Consider the following 21,788-nt stretch of genomic DNA (forward strand, 5'->3'; position numbering starts at 1 on the left):
GTGTGTGTTTTTATTTCATTTTTTTTTTTTTTTTGGGCATATGCGGGGTGGTGGATGGTCAAGAGTCAATGGATTAACGGGAGGAATGGTGGAACCCTTGGAGAGTCAGGAATTTTATATAAGAATTGTTGTACAGAATTACACTTACCAGACGTTCAGAAGAGTCAGTGATGATTACTTATGCTATGGGATCATGACACAGGCTCTGTAGGAACCTATCACATTATTTAGGGTAGTAAATCATTTCTCATGATATCAGGCGAAGTGATTGGGGATTATTACAGTGCAGTAAAGCAAGGGGTATTACAGGGCAAACAAAAGCTATTGGGATAGATATCATTTCTGCATGCAATTCCCTACAATAATTGCATAAATGCTCAGGCCTATATATATATATATATATATATATATATATATATATATATATATATAATGAAGAGTTTGTTCGCAAAAACCGATAAGTCAATTTTTTAAGATTTTGAAATACGGTCTCTGTCATAAAGTACAAAATAATACCTTTTAAATGTTGTATTGGTCACTTCATATAAAGGTACATTTTTGAAGTTATGGTCCAAAGTAGCAAACATTTTCTTATTATTCTCTTTATTTTTCTTGACCTTTAATCGCATATATCTCTATTTGGCAAATATGGACTTATCGGTTTTTGCGAACAAACTCTTCATATATATATATATATATATATATATATATATATATATATATATATCGCCAGCAAAACTTGCTCGAGAGACGTGGCTGTGTTGTTGGGTTGCAACCCCTTTAATTGAGGTTTTGGGCTAATAGCCCTCTTAGTATTATCTGAATCACCCGAATTATCAGAATTACCGAGAACTATCTTTGCACAGCCCCGCCGTGTTCTGGTTTAGTCCATTGCTGTCACTATACATGTATATATTATATTCCTTCCCACAGAAAACGCAAAAACACACTTCTTTTACTGAGTTTCATCAATAATGAATTCGGTCCATTCATTTCGACAACTAGAACGTATCTAGTAATGGTGATCTCCACCCTTACAATGGCGTGATCGCTTCTCGCTGGACCGGTCTCATGCACCTGAGTAGGCACAGCAGTCATCTGATATAAAAATTAAAGGAACTATTCCGTAAACCGTTTGAGTATGAAATCACACTGGTCTCCTGGGTAGCAAGTAGATTATTACTATTCTCTGAACAACAACAGCTTCTACACGATCGCTTGGTTTTCTATGTCAACGAGAATAATTAAGAAGATAAAAAGGAAATTTTCTCTATAACTGCACAATCATCAGATTAAACTGAGTTCAAATGCATTTCGACCGTTGGATGTACAAAAGAACACTGACACACACACACACACACACGCACACACACACACACACGCACACAAACCCACCCCCCCCAAAAAAAAAGAAAAAAAAAAAACCCACACATTTTGGCCGGAGAAGTGTGACCAAAGAGATATATTCTATAGCCAAAGCAAAGTGTTGTTTGTCGTATACATGTGCATTGATCAGCATTGATCAGGCACCAACAGTAATATTTGGAATTAGAACAGAAAAACAAATAAAACAAAACACAATTTTTGAGGAAAGTTTCGGTAATGAAGGTAGGGCACTTTGATTTCTCCGACGGCCAAGTTTCTTGTCGGCTTGATCAAGTTTGGACAACGGACAGTCAGCTGAAAGCCATGAAAGGGTAGGAAAATTACTTTGCCTTGACTATTCTGTCACATTTCTTTTAAAAAAAGTTTCGAAAAAATCTCAACCGTTTTTTTTTTCTGGGTAGAGTTCAACTGGAAACAGATTATTGTGGTTATGTTCCGCGTGATCAGAATGCGCTCCCTCAGTCCTTCAACGAAATCGACGAAGCTTGAAGCATCATTGTTGCGTGATGTGCATGTGTGTGTATGTGTGTGTGTCTACTGCTTTATTCAATTCAATTCAATTCAATTCAAACTTTATATCAGCCGATACAGTAGAACTTCTGTCATTATTCCTCGTGCCACCAGTCATAAAGCTACAGCTCCAGAATCCGTTGCAGTCTGGGCTTCAGGTAGGATTTCACGTATATTACTCATATTCCCCCAAACTTTGTTATTTGAGTGTGCAGTCTACGTGTGCACTTCACTGCAGATTAGCGTTACGTCTCAGAAACGTGTTTTCGTGGTCCATTTGCTTTTACTTGTCAGGCTAAAGATCAGTAACTATATCCAATTACCTAGACCTAATATAGGGATTAGAATGGGAGATCACATCCGCCCCTCCCCAGCCCCCTTGAAAGCCGAACGGTTGAGATCTCTGAGCATGCTGATCAGGAATTTTTCTTTGGTTTCGTTCCTCACATGCAGACGCATTCATATTTCTTTCTAAGAGTCATTATGATAGTGACTGTACCATTTTTCTAAGATCCACCAGACAGATTCTCAGATTACACCAGATTTCTTTGCATATGAAAAATATATCTCTTTTGAAGGTAGTGAGAAGGAGACGAAATATGTATAACGTAGATATACCAGGCCTGAGAGGTTCTGGGTTCAACTGTGTGCCTTCGGTGACTTCAACAGCACTATTTTCTTCGGACTGTGACCCTCAGAAAATAGTACTATTGAAGTCACCTCCTGCACATAATTTCAACAAGAATCTCTCAAGTCCGCTGTATTTGTATACCATTCGGCATGTCCTGTGCTTCCATCAACTGCACCCGGGAATTCCCTTATAGTCCTATAGTTTAGGCAAACTTGAAGAGTCAGAAACTTCGTGATTAAAGAAGTAATTGATCAGTGTACATTAACACGATTTATTCGTCAGCGGACAAGATATTTTTTACCAATTCCCTCTCGACCAAGGTGATCGTAATTGAATAATTGGAAGGCTATAGGATAATAATGATTAATATCAAAGCCCTGGCAAGACCAATGAGGCCTAAACATAGTTACGTTCAGACGACAAGCCTTAACCTCGAGGTTTATGTAAACCATGATCAATCAGTCCACGCACAATGACACAATTCATTTACCAGCTATTAACATATATGGGTTGTTAAATGTACTGTTTACCATTGGGAGCAGTGATAAAAGAAAAAAAATGTTCGAATTTGATTTGATTTTAATTTGATTTGATTTGATTTATTTCTGCTTAATTCCGTTACATCAGATATGATTATGTACATGTACGAATTACAGCATTTGCTGCATATGTGTTGGTCAGGTGTATCACAAAACATCCCACCACGTAAATATTTCACAATACAGCCTGTAATATAAGGAGATATCATTATTTTTCTCACTAAACCATAACTGTAGACGGTTTAGTCTAGAAACATTCTAATAGTAACTACTGTTCAAATCTTTATATTTAACAATACTAAACATTAATCATACTGATTCAAATTTTCATATTGGTTGTTTCTATCCCTAACTCATATTTCAGAACCATTTTGAAGCACTACAGCTGACTTTTGTGTTTCATCTGCAAATGGTAAATCATGCCTTTAATATCTCTCAATTCCTCTGTTAAAAGCATAAGGAAGGAACAAAATGGACCAAGACAAGGATTGGAGCGCACTTAGTGACGATGACCTCTTCAAGGTAAGATTGACATCTCTCGAACTTTCCATCGAATAACGAATGAAAATCATTTACTTTATCATTATTTCTTTTTGGAATGAATAGCAAACATCAAAGAGAGAGAGAGAGAGAGAGAGATTTTGACTATTTATCAGAAGGGAAAGTGATCGAGATTAGTTAAGATTTAGGGGTTTTTTGAGTTATGTAAGCAATACCATTATCTTACATTGAAAATGTCAAAGAGTATGATATTTTTTTAAAGGAGAATTTGAAACAGGGACATGATCACCATATCCGTGTTATAGATGATATCTTTATTAAACTGTAACAAGGTAAGATAACATTTTTGATCTGTTTCAAAACGCACCACAAACACCATTGTCTTCTTCATCCTCTCTCTTCATTCGCGACGATGTTGAAAGATTTTTTTTTTTCGTGTCTCTTGTCAAATCCACCAACCACTTTTCTGTTTTTCAGTCAATGTTATTATTCTGCTTTGGTTTTACACACAGCTTTGGCAAGATGAATTTCGACGGAACCTCCAGTATCGCATTGACTTCGAACATGACCCCTTGGGTATGCGGGCGAAAACGACAAAAAAGTTTCTCAAACTAATTGGAATGGACGTGAGTGTAATCTAGCAAAGATGACGTATTGTATTTGAGGGTGTGTGTGTGTGAGTATGTGTGTGAAGGTTTCGACGCCCGGTCAAACAAGATAAAGCAATCTTAGTATGTAAGGAACCATCAGCAGGCCCGATGCAACGGGGGGGGGGGGGGGGGGGGCGGGAGGGCTTCGACTCCCAAGCCACTTAAATATATAGGCCCGAATTCACGAAGGTGGTACAATTGAAACCATGGTTTAACCCATGGACAAAGACCATAGTTTTTTTTTTTATGGGCCGCCAAGCGTCGCCTATTTTGTTGGCCTATTTCGTTACGAAATGATCAAAAACCAAAAGTTTTATGGAAGCACACCGGGCTTGTTTATATGAAAGGCCACTTATGACATAATACATGATGGTCTGTTATAGAATACACAATGTACATAAATTGCATTATGACAGAAGAGAAAAGAGGGGATAGGTATGGAGAGTGGCAAGGACTGAAAAACATGATGACAAATCAAGTTTGCGATATGAATTTACTTTTGTACATTTGACCTCTTGTTTGGCTAAATCGTTTTAACATTTCAATATTTATTTTCTTTTTTTTTAACATTATCAGATATTCCGAGCCGACGCTCTTTGATGACATAATTGTGTATTTGAATATTTAATTTCGTGGAAAGGGTGGGTAATAATTGTTCCCTTTTCTTTGTTTTGTGTTTGTACAGGATAGTTTGAATTAAGATAGCAGTTGAATTATTTCTTAATATTAGCATTGTGACAATTATGTATGAAAATGCATGCCTGTAAATTAGCATTACTTACCATTGGGAGTGATGGCCTTAATAATGTGAATGTCTTATTACATGTACTGCTCTTTTTAAACACACACACACACACACACACTTTACGAATAGAGCAAGTAAGATTACGCTTACAGGTACAGTTTACCATTGTGAGCAGTGATTTTAAAAATGTTCGATTTATCACAGTTGATGCCTATGTGTAGGTCAGTTGTATCACAAAACATCCTACCATATAAAAAAAAAAATCGCGATAAAATCTAAAATATAAGGAGATATCACTATTTTCTCAATAATCATAACTCTAGACGGTTTAGTCTAGAAACAATTTTATTGTAACTATTGTTCACATTTTGCATATCTAACAGTACGTGACATTGATTGTCATGATAAAGATTTTTACATTGGTCCTTTCTATCCTTATAACTCACATTTTAGAACAATTTTAAGCACTATATTAAGCCGAGTTTTTGTTTCATCTGCAAATGGTAAATAACGCATTTAAATGAAAACCCCCAAAGTTAGAGAAAGATAAGGTAGGTGAACTGAGATCAAAGAGTGATATTTTAACTTCAGGAGACCTGCAGTCATAGGCGAAAATTGTACTCTCCTGAGTATCGCAATATTCCTTGATAGCGTATCAAATAAGTGGACTATATATGGTTTTTCCATGACAATTTCTCATATATAATTATACCCGTGGGACCTTAACATAAGAAACATGATTAACGATTCTCTTACCATAACAAAGAAATAATGTTTCATTAAGGGAACGTGTGCTACGTGTTTGAAAAAAAAAGTTTTTCCTACATCGTACATTTAATATATCTGTTTATATGCTTAAAACAGGGAGGTGAGCCAATGATGTGATTTCACCAAGGAGTTTCCTTGATTTCACCAATTAAGTGAGAATTTATATTTCTTAAAAGATGTGTTAAATCGGCATGAAGTTGATTTGAATACACTCGTGTCATCAGCAAATAGAATATATAATAAATCATGTCTGGACATTTCGTCAAATCATTGATATATATATATATATATATATATATATATATATGTATATATATATATATATATATATATAAGAGAAGGGTCCAATAATGGACCCCTGTGGCACTCCACAACTGACTGAATTTTCCTATAGATTGAACATGGATAAGAGAGTGTAATATTTAGCTCGTTTAGGTAACTTTAAAACTATAGAGCTTCTTGTAAATCGTTGAGTAAAATATAATGGTCTGTAATGCCAAAAGCCTTTGACAAATCAATAGATAACTATAATGCGTAGTCTTTTCTTTCGATTGCATAATATTGCAGTAGATGTGGAGTGTCCCCATTAGATCCATATTGATTTATGAAGAACGTTTTCAGTGAATCTAAAAAGGCAAGAACTGTATTGTATATGCATCTTTCAAAAATTGTTGCAAAAATTGATATTACAGAAATTGGTCTATATAATATTATCATGATCATTAAATTCACTTCGATCACTATTTTTGTATATTATCTGATCAGGGAAATAATATTTTGGAGACAGTAAACCCATAATGAATTATTGGTAAATGAATGGTTCTTTTAAACACTTTCATACATACAGAATCGGAGCCAGAACTTGTATAGTTTTTCATCCTTAAGACAATATCTACCATTATTCTGTCTGTTGGTTTAGCAGGTGTCAAAAATATTGAAAAGACTAAAAAAAAAAGAATTATCTAGATAATACTAAAATAAATTCTACTGGTATCTTTTGTGATGAGGTTAACTTACTTCAAATAGTTGCAAAAAATCGTTAAAAGCATATGGTATGAACCCCTTATCTACTACAACTTCACCATCAAGTCTTACAGTCATTCAATACATGATTTTTATTTATTTTCCTGCTAGAAGAATACCTTTGGTGAAACGGTGGAAGAGCGAGGGGGAGTGACCGATGTTTCAATATTGTCATAACGAAAATTATTGTGACAGCTAGAAGAAACTACACAATATATATAATCATCCTCATAATATGTTGACTTCGTTGGGTTTGACAAGACTTCTTTCGTTGTTAAAGGCAACCATTTTATTATTGTTTGTCGTGGATATGCTTGGATGGAATGCTTGCTTTGAGCAGGGAGGTGAGACTCATCTCCCTGCTTTGAGCTCTCCACTGAGTTACAATGGCTGAAGCTTGCCCGAGACTAATCATGTGACTTTATACCACAGGACGATCTGGACCAGTTGTCGGTGATTCACGTCACAGGAACAAAGGGCAAAGGTTCCACGTGCTTCTTCACAGAGAAGATCCTTCAGGCGAGTGGATTTAAAACGGGGCTGATAAGGCAAGTTGCAATTAAAGAGAAGTTATAGATTTGTCTTTTTATTCTAGCCTGTTGAAATATTATAAGGTCGGCATTTTCACTAATTTTGGAGTGACCTCAGCGATCACTCGTGAGATTTTGGAGTGATCCCTGAGGTCACTCCCAAATTAGTGAAAATGAACATTTTCACTCAAAATTCACTCCAATTTCACTCTTAACTCACTCTTTTCAGTTATTCACTCCTTCAAGTAATTCTTAGTGATTATTCTAGTGAATGTTATTGCTGGTATGTGTGTTGGCTGTACGATATAGTGTTGTGCAAAAAGCCAATATGTAGGTTTTATCATGTAGGACTGCAGTAATGTGGTGGAAAACTGCATCATTGCGAGTGTGCTCTGACGACCAGTAAAGTTTACCAGTGTTCGTCCACCGAGATGATATGAAGAGTTTGTTCACAAAAAACGATAAGTCCATTTTTGAAGATTTTGAAGTACGGTCTCCGTCATAAAGTACAAAAAATACTTTTTAAATGATATATTTGTCACTAAATATACAGGTACATTTTTGAAGTTATGGTCAAAAGAAGCAAAAATTGTCTTATTATTCTCTTTATTTTTCTTGACCTTTAATCGCAAATATCTCCATTAAAAATAATTTGGCAAATATGGACTTATCGGTTTTTGCAAACAAACTCTTCATATATATATATATATATATTTCAGACGGCTAGGAATATATCAGAATAATTCAAATATGTCTATCACCAGGCTCATACTGTTTTATCTCCACCAGCTCGCCGCCGATGAACGCGACAAGAGAACGAATACGTTTGAATGGTAAAGTGGTTCCCCGACGAATGTTCGCAACTTACGGCCTGGAGCTTTTTCCGATTTTTGAAAAAGTGGAGGAGAACTTTAAGGAGTGGGAGATGGACAAATGTCGGCCAAATATATTTCAATACATGATGACATTGGGACTCTACATATTTCTCAAAGAAAAGGTGAACCAGCCCCGTATAAACATGATTCCATGTCACGTTCACAAGTGCGTCGTGATTAGGGATCCCTTTTTTTCATGTGGCTACACATCAAACGAGAAAAAGAAAATACACAAAAGATAAGGAATTAAAAAGGAGCTACCTGTTAATTCTTTATCTCTGTCTTCTTTTTACATAACTTTCGATAGCAGTATTGAGATTCTGCTATTTACATTTTGCCAACGATATCAGAATGTATACGAGGTTTTACAAGTTGAAGATTGAAACCAATCCCTAACACTTTCCTATTGCTCCTGTACTTATGTATTTTGCTAGTCTCTAACTTAAAAATAAACACAAAAAAGTGTTATGGTGATTTTAATGGCACAAGCAAAACTCGTGAACGTAATATGATCAACTGCGATGTTAAGAACAATAACAAAGATTGATATGATGTCCTATTTTTGTCAGGATCTCTCTATGATAAACTATGATACTGAATACACTTTGCCATATTTTATAAGGACATTCGTCTTCATTGACTGTTCAGGAACTTGTCCAGTGAAGGGCACTATGTGATAAATCAGACATTTTTCTTTCGCAGGTAATCATTATGACACAGGAAATCAATACATTGTGAAAACTATTTGATCGCAATCTTTGTTGCTTAAAAAATTGCATTAGGATACATAATCATGGAAATATGCGTGGCAAACGCATGCAGTATAAATGTTAATATTTCTGCATGCATTACTGAAAATATATTTTTGTCACTACTAGTCTTTTCCAGACACTTTGTGACACATCTTTCAGTATAATGATGCATATTCTGTCGTGTGTAATCAGCCTTGAAAATCACGTGTCGATATGTTTGTATCCTATAGGTTGATGTAGTCATCATTGAAGTGTTCATTGGAGGTGAAACTGACTACACGAATGTCTTCCGGTAAGAACGGTACCGATTTTCGATGACTCAAAACACCGTCTTTCTTCGTAGTTTAACATTTTTATTAAGTCAATCTAGCAAGTACTATATACTTCTAACCATCTCTTAACGAAGTCAAAGAAAATGAATATATTTAATTCGAGTGGGAACAAATCAATTAGACGAACGAATCAGTTTGAAGGGGAGGGGGGAACTTATCCATGCTGACGCATGGATAAGTTAATGTAGGTCTACCATCTTTACACATAACTGCTTGTGTCGCAACTACTATGTCAGCATGGGATGCACGATTCTATTTTTCCTCTCTAAAAATGCTCCAAACTATATACGTATAATATGTAATCATCATCAAAGACCTACAGTCCAAACATTACGACGAAACACCATCTTTACTCGCTCGTTGCTAACATACCTTAGCTGAAAGTTTGAATCCGAGACGCTGTAGGTATGATAATTTGCCACGGCATATGTAACATGTTAAATGAAGAAATGAACTTGTAATTATTATTATTATAATTATAATTATTATTATTATTGTTTGTTTGTTTGTTTGTTTGTTTGTTTGTTTGTTTGTTTTTTTTTTTTTTGGGGGGGGGGGCGGGGAGCAATAAAGCATTAGTTTATTCAACTCAAATTTTCGGCGTCCTAGCCTTCTTCAGGAGTCTTGACAATGACGGTATCAAAACAAAGCAGAACAAGAATTGAACACGTAGAGAGCCGTTATTATGCTATTATTTCATTGGTAAAAAATCCATTACCAGTTTGTTTCTTAATTTTTTCTTTGAGCCAATACATAAAATCTCAACACACACACACATACACACACATATATATATATATATATGTATATATATATATATATGTTCATTTTTTTTTCTTTCGGGAGAAGGGGTGTGTGATAAAATCCACAAGCCAGAAGTGAATGACGTATAATAAAATATATTAAAAAAAAGTGATAAGTGCGCTCGATATTTGAATTGGTGTTAAACTTTGGTCTCAATATAAGATATTTAACTCCGGAATTTTCAGAAGTTTGATACAATTACAGCTGAATTTCCAACAGAGATGAGCTTACACTCTAATATGCACCGTATGCAGTTGTTTTTCCTCTTATGGCTCTTATTTAACGGACTAATAATCTTTTGACCATTGACATTTATTGACTGAAGAAAAGTTACTCTTATCTTATTACTGACGCCACTGACCTTACAAACTGCACTACACAGGACCCCTACTGTTGTTGGTCTCACGAGTCTCGGTATAGACCACCCCGAATATCTTGGAAACACACTGGAAAGCATCGCCTGGCACAAATCGGGCATCGCTAAGGTACGTAAAAATTATTTTCCCAAAGGGGAAAATAAATTATGCCATCACGCGCATGATTTCCTATAAACAAAGAGATGATAATTTTGGTTGAGATAGAGCTTCAGAGTCGACGGCCAACTTTTTTTCTTTGTGACACGATTAGAAACATCTTATAAAGTATGGAAGAGCTACATCATTCCAAGAGGAATTAAAAGTTTATTATTTTGATAAAAATAGATTTTGAAAAAAATTATCGATAAGACAAGTCTTGCAAGGCGGATGCCAGTTCAATTTACTCAAAATAACAAAAGAGGAAAATACTTCAAGGGATCTCAAAGGAGTGATTGCTGGCATCTATGTTGCCTTATATGTTGGTATATCATAATATGTTTAGTTACGTGCTATGTTATATTTACGTCATGTTATATCACGCAACACGTTCGCAATGCTGTGTAATAAGAATGTGGTATTACGTCTTGTCCTATGTTACGCCGTATGCTCAACGGGGTCCTCACGGAAAACAATGATCATTGAACATTGATAAGGCCACCATAATTCTGACCATTGATAGATAAAACCTTTTCCTCAAGATATAGATAAACACTCAGGTAACTAAAACTATTTTTTTTTTTTTTTAGATAAACATGTGATAGTTATCATATATCATGCATTATACAAATACTTGCGTATATGATTATGTTGTAATATTTCCTTCGACACACACGCACACGCTGTAGCTAATTTCGAATGGTTTTCAGGACATTCTAGATTAGCTGCTTTATTCTGCGTCATTTTCCCCAATAAACTTAATTCATGGATTAATGATGTTTTTCTTTAGGTAGCTAAGAAACGCTAAGCGAATTTCTGTAATGATTTGTTGTGATTTACTTACAGAAAGACCGTCCTTATTTCACCCTCAGCCAGCCGAAAGGACCTCTGCAGGTGATCGCAGAGCGCACGAAAGAAATTGGTGTAAGCATCTCTGCTCGGTATAGTCGATGGCAACGATAAGACGATACAAAGTAAACCACTTCAAAAAACAACAAGCAAGCTGCAGGTCCAAGAGCTCAGGCTGCATGAAAAAAAAAGAGAGAAAGATCTGATACTGCCAGATTATTAGTTAAACTTCAATATCTTAGATATGCATTACTAATATTATTATGTACCACTTGTCCCATCTTATTTGCAATACATTGATATTGCTACTTAAGTGATATCGTACATTACATTTCCTTTCTTTCTGGTCTATTGATTTCCTATCATTTTGAATGCAGAATTTGTTATTATGATATTCATTGTGTGATGATAAATGTGAGTACCTCCATACTCGAATGGAATCCACTGTAATGTTCATGTTTATTAAAAAGTATAGGCGTACATGAAACATGAAATACATTTGTATTCGTCTTGCAGGCGACCCCTTACGTTTGCCCTCCTCTCTCTGCTTACGAGACCGATGGCAAAGCGCTCAAACTTGGTATACCTGGTGACTTTCAACGCGACAACGCCGCCTTGGCTGTTCAGATGGCGAAGCGCTGGGTTGAGGAGAAACATCCTGGTCGCTATGACTTTAAAGGTTGGTTTTATTATTCTGTCGTTCTGGTATTGTTTTTTTTTTTCCTTTTTTATGTACTGTCATAACAGGCTGATCATCAAATCCATCTATGAAATAAAATGAATATATATATATATACATATATATATATATATATATATATATAATATATTCCTAACGATCACAGTCCCTGATATCCAGTATGACGTTGTGAGGCTTGTCATCAGACGTATTTATTTTTTAATCTTAATCGATAAAGTAGTTATTAATCTATGTATGTATGTATGTATGTATATATGTATGCCTTTATTTACGATCTGTGTGTAGATTTACATCTGCAGGTGTGTGCCTAAGGGTATATCCATCTAGCCATCTATTTTAATCCCTCCAAATAGATGATGAATGCACCTCAGGGCAGAAGTGCCTTAAAGGTCAAATTGAAGGACAAAGTCGAGACCAATCATTGTCACCTACAGATGTATATTGATGATATCAGTTCGCTATCAAAATAGCAGTATAATTACATGTGAAGGAAGCTAGGGCTATCCCAGTCGACTGTGATCACGTTTGTCTTTTCTCGGGAGCGCAAACTCAAAAGCTGCATGCAATTAGCATCACGTTGTACATGCTGTATGTCAAAGGTATATAATTCTCCGACTTTTCTCTTTCGATTTGATATGTGATAGATCTTCCAGGGATACCGAGTGCGGATGAAGATATTCCTGTCGCGAAGCCATTTGTGCTGCCCGATGCATTCATACAAGGTAGGACCACGTCATCAATAATTATGTAATCATAATAATTGTTGTAATAATTCTGTAATGTCGGACGCAATCTTTGAACATTATACGATTTTGAGTGTATGCAAACTACGGTAAGTTGTGAGGCGCTTACGTCAAACCCCTCATCTTTCCTAGTTCACAGTTATTGACTGTTCAAGAAGTATTTTGTTAAAATTAGCAAAACTTCGCAATTTCATAGTGTCCTTAACTTTAATCCGATTTTGAAAAAAAGAGGAAGTACTTATCAGCATTATTTTACTCTTTCTTATCAGACTATCAACTGGTCCGGAATTCCCCTTCAAAACTCATAATAAAAACTCTCATACATTTTCACGCATGTGATTACTCCGAAAAGTTGCCTGGTTATTCTCCCAGGATTGAAGGACTGCTCGCTACCGGGCCGCCACCAAGTTGTGCGTTGGAACCACGTGACCTTCTACTGCGACACCGCGAGCAATGAGATGAGCATGGCTGCGTGCAAGGAATGGTTCAAGGTAGCTGCAGAAGAGGAAAGGGAGAGGCTGGGCGTACCCGTGACCCGCGTGCTCATGTTCAGCATGAGAGCCAAAGAAAAGACTGCAGGCGTCCTGGCCAAACTTGCGGTAAAACTAGAAACAAATTGGCAAAGGGTCTGAGATATAGGAAGCTGTCATAGAGATTGTGATGGGGAAGTTGGAAAAATCATCCATTCATGTGACGATAATCTACAACTCTTAATTGTCCGTTCCTATCCCTATATGACAATTAGACTTAATGCAGATGTGACTACCAATTACTGATTAATCAAAGAAATGAACAAGTGCAATATGCATGTAAATAACATATATATATATATATATATATATATATATATATATATATACTGTGCATTCAGTGATATTTAACAACCCTTGTGCTTAACCCATATAAAGTGCATAATTTTGTCAATTGGATATGCTCGGGAAAAGTAGACACAATTTACATATGCAACAGTTTTTGTTTGCTTCATGCTGTAAAATAAAAGACGCATTTCAAAGCATATTTGAATTCGTTGATGTTGGTAAATTGTCTCGATTCTTAGATATATCATTCCATAAGGAAGATTCATTCAGCGAAAACATTCATAGAACGTAGAATTTGGTTCTTTCCATTAACGGATTGGGATATATACAATATGTTTTATGCGATATATAAGTGTTTTTATTCTTGTATTCTTTTATACTATTATTGCTATTATTATCTATAATTGTCATTATTATCAAATACTTATATTTGGTTCATTGCGTGGACGAAAGTGAATGTTTCTCCTTCCCTTCCTCCTTCCATGAGAAGAATTTCTTTAGAGCTTTATGTGGGCGACAAAGATTCAGCCCAGTTGTATCCACCCCCTCCCCAACGCGAGCTTTAAAATGATGTAATATGATTGTGTGCTTTACAGGATTATGACTTCGATGCCGCCGTCTTCAGTTCGAGTTGGATGATAGCTGGCACGCTGCCTGAAGCTCATCGTAAGTTTTCTTGGAAAACACCCATCACTGCCCATGACTGTACACCGTAGCTCGTGTACCGGGATCTGCATACTCTACAGCAAACTAACATCCATGAATAGTGTTTATTCCATTCTTTTAAAACCTAATTTACTAGTGTGCTTCATGTTTGGATATAGAGTGTGATGTACATGTAGGTATAGGCTTTACGACTAGCTGTAGGATTAAGATAGATATGTTAGATATGAACAATGTCTTGACATACACATGTTCTGGTAAACACCCATACATCAAATAATTCAACACAAAAATGATTTTGTCAACAATATCTAATTGGGTAAAATTGTTTGGGCAAATGATTACCCAACTCAAAATATAGTATAACCAACGGTTGGGAAATTGCAAAGTTGGGTAAAGTCTGACTGGTCAACAGCGGCTGCTGATGGGCAATTTAATTTGCCCAACCACATAGCAAACTCATTACCCAACATCAGTTGGGCAGATTTTAACCAATAGTTGTGGGGACAGTATGTTGCCCATCAGTGCTGGTTAAAAGTTGGGCATTTTTTGCCCAAATATTGTTTAAGAGTGTATGTAACACTACGTTGCACTGTGTTTTAGTCTGGTAGATCGAGATCTACAAAATATGTAGTTCATAGCTACGTAGATTAGGGATACTGTCGATGGACGATGAACCGTTACGAACGGTGATTACGTAGATCAATACGTAATTTTCACCTTTAAAGGAATATCACTTTGAGCTAAAGACCAAGTCAGTACTGAATCTATTTTTATTTTAAAGGATAACACATATAAAATCCGGTCCATATCAATTGAGCAGTGAATTCCTGTCTGATAAAAAAACAAACAAAAACAAAACAAAACAAAACAAAACAAAAAAAAAACTGCGTTGAGCATTCATGATAATTGTTCACGTAAAAAAGTCAAGTTGCTGTTTCGTTGTTATAAATCGTTTAGAATGCTGCTGCAATGGTGTGTGCTTGAAACAGACTTGGACAAAAATGAACAATTCAATAATGTCCTGTAAAAATGAGATCCGCGTTTCCTTCTCTTTTAGCTTCTTTCTACACAGATGAAGAGCAGTACACTTTTGAGGGAGAAACGAAAAACTCTGAAAAACTGAAGACCTGCTTTGAGGAAGCCTTGGATAAACTGGGAAAGACAAAGCGCCCTATACTGAAGGCCGCCTCTTCGGTACCGGCTGCCCTCCGATGGGCTGTTGGTGCCGTCGACAACCTTCTGTATCTGCCCCCATTGCAAGCGTGCGAATCCGTTGACGAAGGACGACTCGACGTCGCAAGTCACGTGCAGGTGATGGTGACCGGGAATTTCTACATCGTTGGTCAAATCGTGAACCTCGGATCCCGCATAAATTGAACTTGAAAATGAACCAATTACAGGAAGCTTGCTATGCCATGAGAAAACACAGAGTTATTAGCATTCCTATAAGACGAATCGTTTTTAGCATTTCCATTTCCTTGAAGATGTTTCTGCCACAGCGGCAAGATAATGCAAGTACATTAGATTATATTGTCGTGAAATCCTTTACATGAAAATTCTCGTAAATTTAAGCGAGAAGGAACAATAAAGCTCAAATGACCTCGCATTTCCACGTTTGAGCGCAAATTTGTGAATAGCTGTTTCCCATTACAAAAAAAAAAAATCCTTATTTGGTGGCATAGTAAAAAAGGATGACTTTTTATATCAAAATTCTCAACAATGCCTTTTTTTTTAAGCGCACACAGTTAATTATTGTATCACATATGAATTTTTTATCTTATTCTGTAACTGTTATTTGTGTTTGAATTGTCCTTATGTTATTGTGCTTACCAGTTTTGTCATATAAATAGCATCAGTGCTTTGAAACGTTCCACATAAAGCTCCACTCAAATGCAATTATTATCATTATCGTTGTTAAAAATATAAAGCATCAAAGATTCAGTATTTTGCAAGCATTTAGACAAAAAACATAAATGATGATGAAGGCCAGTAGTCTGAATTCAATGCAAGTCCTTTGCTCGCTTTTATAGTCATTCTTACTTGATATATTAATGAATGAGTAGTTAAGCTATAAAAGACACCACACGGATCAATTCCTGAGAATTAAAAAAAATGCCCCCAAAAACCACTGCTGTAGATAATATTTACAAGCCCAAAAGTGACACTTTTTCTAAGCAGTTCGTGCTCACAAGAACAATTTTTTGAATATCCTGTTATATACGTTCAAGAAATAATAGCTTAAGGGGGATGTAACTTTTACTTGCAAAGGAACCTTCAATTAGTAGCACTTTGATTTCTGTTAACTAATGTACTTATTATTATGCCAAAATCCATAACACACTCCGCGGAAAGCTGTTTCGGATACTAGGCAATCACGCAAAAAAAAAAAAAAAAAAAAAAGGAGGAAAGAAATCGCAATTAAGAAGGTCTAGTGATGTTGATGGGCTGAGAGGGTTGCTGATTTTTTGTTTAGCTGCAGTTGTTCCGAATTCCTTTTTTAATGATTTGACACATGAAAGTGAGGGAGTTTAGTTCAAAACCGAACAGCCCGTGCTGTGCTGTGCTTCGGCATGTTCAAAACCGAACAGCCCGTGCTGTGCTGGGAGCATGCTAGCACCGTTGTACACCACTATTCAAATATTTTATATGTTGCCCGTAGACAAAACAACAAAGTAACATAATGTGCATCTCACTTTCTTCAGTGACAGAAATAATGCACTGATGCAAGTGAATTTGTACTATGCAAACAACAATAATTGAGACCTTATAGTAACGACACATTGTTAAATGGGTGCTGAGGTAATCAAAGTGTAATATTAATGTGCATATTTGTTTGGTTGTTTTGCCTCTGAACAATCAACAAAGGCTGAAATGTAAAGCAAGTTGTTTTGTTTTGTTGCATTTATTTTCCCCGTCCGACTTACTCTTGGGTGACAGTCAAGAAGAACAAGAACAACAACAAGAACAACAACAACAGCAACTAGATAAACCAGTATTTCTGGTATACATTTTTACGTGCTTACAAATATCATTGTAAATAATATGTATGTAAGCATATATATATATATATATATATATATCCCATATATACCCCCCCAAAAACCGGAATGGTAAAATCAAGTCTTTAAATTTACTTTTTAACTCCACCAACCTTTTGTAAAATGTTAAATTCAGCACTCAGAATGTTGAACTATATAAATTCAGAAATGGTAAATATAACATTTTGGCTGCTCAATTGAAAATGTTTTTAAAAGTAAAATTCAATACTTAAAAAAAATGTTAAATTAAACACATCATGTTGAACTACCATTTCAAATATGGTAACTCTAACATTTAAAGCGTTAGATTTAACATTATTAAAAGCCTGAAGGAGTGACAAATATTAAAATGTTAATTTACCATTTCATTTTTCGGATGTATATATGAATATATATATATATATATATATATATATATATATATATATATATATATATATATACAGCTTTTAGACTTCTCCATTTGGGTAATCAAGCTTGGGTCTCGCGAACTGGTATGAAGTATATGAAGTTGGCGTTACATTCAGAAGGACCAGGGTTCGATATTCCCAGCTCAGTCCATTTGTTTTTAACTCTTGCAATTTTTCAAAAAGACAAAAAGAAGAAGGAACAGTAAGAACAATGATACAAAGCCATTCACCTTTTTCTATTATTTTTTTATCTCATAATCATAAATATGTCATATATAATTATACATATTATATAAGCGTATGTGCACTCATACGCACATAATGAATTTGTATAACTATCGGTATACATTGCATTACACATACATGCATAAATTGTGTAATAGAAATTGAGCTCTACAGCTCAGGCATGCCTAGAGCAATTTTTAAAACGTAGTACTAATTCTTAAAAGTAGTGAAATCTCAACGGGGTTGACTCTGGCGGATTACTCTCTGCGATTTATTTTGGGTAAAGAAAGTGAGATTCTTGGTTAAAACCACTGTCCACCACTGGGAGCAGAGATTAAAAGATGTTCGAATTATCACATCTGATAAATGATGTATTGTTCAGTTATATCACGTAATATCACACCATACAAACATGATATGATAAAAACATTTGTCAACAAAGTCTCAAATATAAGGAGATATCACTGATATTCTCAATGAAGATTAACTACAGATGGTTTATTCTAGAAATATTTTTGATAAAGATTTCGTTCACATATTGTATATCTAACAATATTTCACATTGATTATACTGATTAACATTATTTTGTGGTTTGTTTCTATCCGAGGCTCAAATTTTAGAACTACATGTATTTTGAAGCACAAAACTTCCTCTGCCATGTCTGCAAAGGATAATGGTTACTTTATCTTTCTTACCTTATCATTCAGACAAGGCCACCAGTCTTCGAAGAGCATGTTTAAGTGCAGTCCTGATAATTATTTATCTTTTCCTGGAAAGATATGACTCGCTAAATGACCCGATAAATCATAACCACCTACATAAACAAGCACAACTTTGAGATTAAGTCATTTAAAATATTTGCTTTTAATAGCATATTATTTTCAGGGGAATTATTGGTCCGCTTTTAGTTTACATACTTTTGAAATGATTTGATAACAAACTGCAGTGTCCTTCTCGATGAGGTATGAGACACCAACATGTTTTTAATCTCTACAGTCAATTTTTAATCTACTTTACAGACTTCAGCTGAAATACAATTTGTATCTTTATAATCATATCGGCAATGAATGAACAAAGCAGAAGGCATAAAATGCCTATGAGCACAGCCTCTTGTACAAGCACGTCTGTGTTCTTGTCTAAGCTCTCTTTCTTATCAAGGCTTCTTAGATATGAATGTAAATATAAATGCAATTACAAGTATAGATACAAATACAAATATATATATATGAATATGAGCATTAATATCAATATTAAAAGAAATGCAATTATAAATCAAAATACAAATATATGCAAATATATCATGATAAGGCATATTACAATGTATTACCATTTGGAGATGAAACAAATAATCAGCTTTTGCGCTTCGAAATAGTTATAAAATGTGAGTTAGGGAAAGAAACAAGCAATGTTTAAATGTTCATCATTGTAATCAATGTTAAGTATCGTTTAATGTGAGCAACAGTTCTGGTAAAATTATTTCTAGAATAGATCGTCTTTTATGAAGAAAAATAATGATATCTCCTAATCTCACAGGCTTTATTGCGAAATTTTATATGGTAGGATGTTTTAATAAAGCAAGTACAATATGTATATGTATATATACATATTATTTCTATGTATACATATATATATATATATATATATATGTATATTATAATATATATATATATATATGTATATTATAATATATATATATATATATATATATATAGAGAAGAGAGAGAGAGAGAGAGAGAGAGGGAGGGAGAGAGTATACGTGCCAAACCTATAATACAAACTTCAACGAGGGTATCATGCCGATATCGGCGTGCATATCACGTCGCTGTCCCGTGGTTTACGCTGTGTTATATTGGCTACAGGAATGAAGACATAAACGTTGGTCAATATTCTGATCTTGCAGTATCAGCTTTTTTTATGATTGTCGTAATAAAACATTAATCTCTAAATAAGTTGCAAGGTGCGTGGCCGAAAATCGCGTATACGTATACTGAGAGGAAGATTTATTTTGTGGCATGCACCGCCCGAAAAAGTCGAAAATGTCGTAAAACGTCACCGCTGCAGTAATTATCTTTTCAAACCGAAGTTCCCTTTTTTCACTGTCTTCCTGAGTCACAAAGCATAATGGTCATTTTCCATGACTATCACTCTGCCTAAGCACTAAAACCACATCCGTTAAAGAGCGAATAAACCTGACACCCGGTGTAGAAGGAGTGCGTCCCGCCCAACGTAGGATGTGGCCGCTATACGGGGATGGGGAGTCGCTACATCTCCCATGGACTGAACGTTGGTCACTGTTCACCTTCCCGAGGCTGCAAATGTGGTTGTTGTTGGGTTTTTTTGTCTGTTAGCGTTGGAGAAAATTATACATACATTGTAGTGTCAGTCAATCAATGTCAATTTGAAGCAAAGTATATTGCCATGAAAAGTCACGCAGTAAAATTTGACAAGATAATTCTTCTTTCACAATGAAACTAATGAAAAGTGGCTTATAGATTTTGTTACCGAAATGAGCTAGGTGAAGTAGAGTTTGTGATGTATGGAGCTAATGTTTCTTTAGCTTGGCAAGTCAGCATGATATTTGCCCTGTTACGACTGCAGGAAGAATTGGAGATATCAGAGGTAGACATTCTGATATAGGCCCTATGCAAGTTGCAATCTTATCATGCACCAAAACTAGAGCAATGCTGCAAAGGATGTGATGTACATGCACTCTTGATACAAAACCAACCAACTAACAGACAAGCAAACAAAAAGTATGACTTTCCTCATCTTGGCAATACAAAATTCTTAAAACAGACAGTGAAATAAGAAACAATACATACAATTCATCACAAGTCACTGGATTGATAGGTTTTTTAAACACAAGTTACTTAGAGAAGTTTAGAAAATGGAATCGATGTAGAATATCAACTGCGATATCAATTTATGCTCATATTTCTCCATTAAAAAAAAAACCCAACACAAACCCACACCAATATGATAAAGTAAGGTGAGACACAATATCCGGCTGGGATTCATAATAAATTATCACAAACATAAGAACAAACCTGTCAATCTTTGTATGTATATCTCTATGTATTTTGAACCGGGTGTAAAGACCAAGATAAGGAGCAGAGATGCAACATTGTATTTCATTTTTCTTATATATGTATATATATATATATATATATATATATATATATATATATATATCTTTTTATATATATATATGTATATATACATATATATATATATATATATACATGTAAATATGTACATATATATTTTTCTCAAATACAGATAGGACAAAAAATACATGCTGCAGACATATTATGAACAGTTATAATAATATAACAGGTATAATAATATGAATGGTTGCAAACGCCACTGAATACCAACAAATATTATCCAATCCGCTTTTGCCAAATAATCACCTCTTATGTGTTTTCAATTTATTACTGCAACAGTCCATTAAGCCTGGAGTTTTAGTTTCAACCAACATGACCAAGGCCATGTTCCCGTCATATGAGTTGGCGATTATAAGGTTAAGGGACTCTTAGTAAACAGGTGGTAGAAGAAAAAAAAAGTTCAAGAAACACGTGAGTGCACTGGAGGATAGTATAGCGCCACGCTCTGATTGAAATAATTATCTTCAATGAACTCTATTATCCTCAAGACCTCCTGGCCACATGACTATCGCGCTTTTGATTCTGTAGTGTTTCCGGTGAGCGCTTCCAGTCAACTGCTGGTCAACCATGTCTAAACCCATGACGCACACGTTTTCCTCTCGGACAAGTCTCC

The 21,788-nt window shown here is 35.2% G+C and overlaps 1 protein-coding gene across 1 annotated transcript; it reads left to right on the forward strand.

The window, feature by feature from the left end:
• The first annotated feature begins 3,537 nt into the window (after nucleotides 1–3,537).
• Nucleotides 3,538–15,762, forward strand: LOC140238485 (folylpolyglutamate synthase, mitochondrial-like). The gene is made up of 12 exons (XM_072318393.1): nucleotides 3,538–3,588; nucleotides 4,080–4,193; nucleotides 7,186–7,301; nucleotides 8,073–8,280; nucleotides 9,141–9,202; nucleotides 10,429–10,531; nucleotides 11,405–11,482; nucleotides 11,924–12,086; nucleotides 12,752–12,829; nucleotides 13,223–13,449; nucleotides 14,265–14,334; nucleotides 15,392–15,762. Exons 1-12 carry the CDS (start codon nucleotides 3,538–3,540, stop codon nucleotides 15,709–15,711), a joined length of 1,590 nt encoding a protein of 529 aa, XP_072174494.1. The 3' UTR covers nucleotides 15,712–15,762.
• Nucleotides 15,763–21,788: the final 6,026 nt, after the last annotated feature.

The sequence above is a fragment of the Diadema setosum genome, chromosome 2 (assembly GCF_964275005.1).
Source record: "Diadema setosum chromosome 2, eeDiaSeto1, whole genome shotgun sequence".
Taxonomy (NCBI): domain Eukaryota; kingdom Metazoa; phylum Echinodermata; class Echinoidea; order Diadematoida; family Diadematidae; genus Diadema; species Diadema setosum.

What these genes read in the sequence shown, in the direction of transcription:
- LOC140238485 (XM_072318393.1), top strand. Translation starts at nt 3,538, where the DNA reads ATGGACCAAGACAAGGATTGGAGCGCACTTAGTGACGATGACCTCTTC. An exon ending in TCAAACTAATTGGAATGGAC is followed by an intron (nt 4,194 to 7,185) that starts GTGAGTGTAATC and finishes TTTATACCACAG; the next exon opens with GACGATCTGGACCAGTTGTC. An exon ending in CACGCTGCCTGAAGCTCATC is followed by an intron (nt 14,335 to 15,391) that starts GTAAGTTTTCTT and finishes CTTCTCTTTTAG; the next exon opens with CTTCTTTCTACACAGATGAA.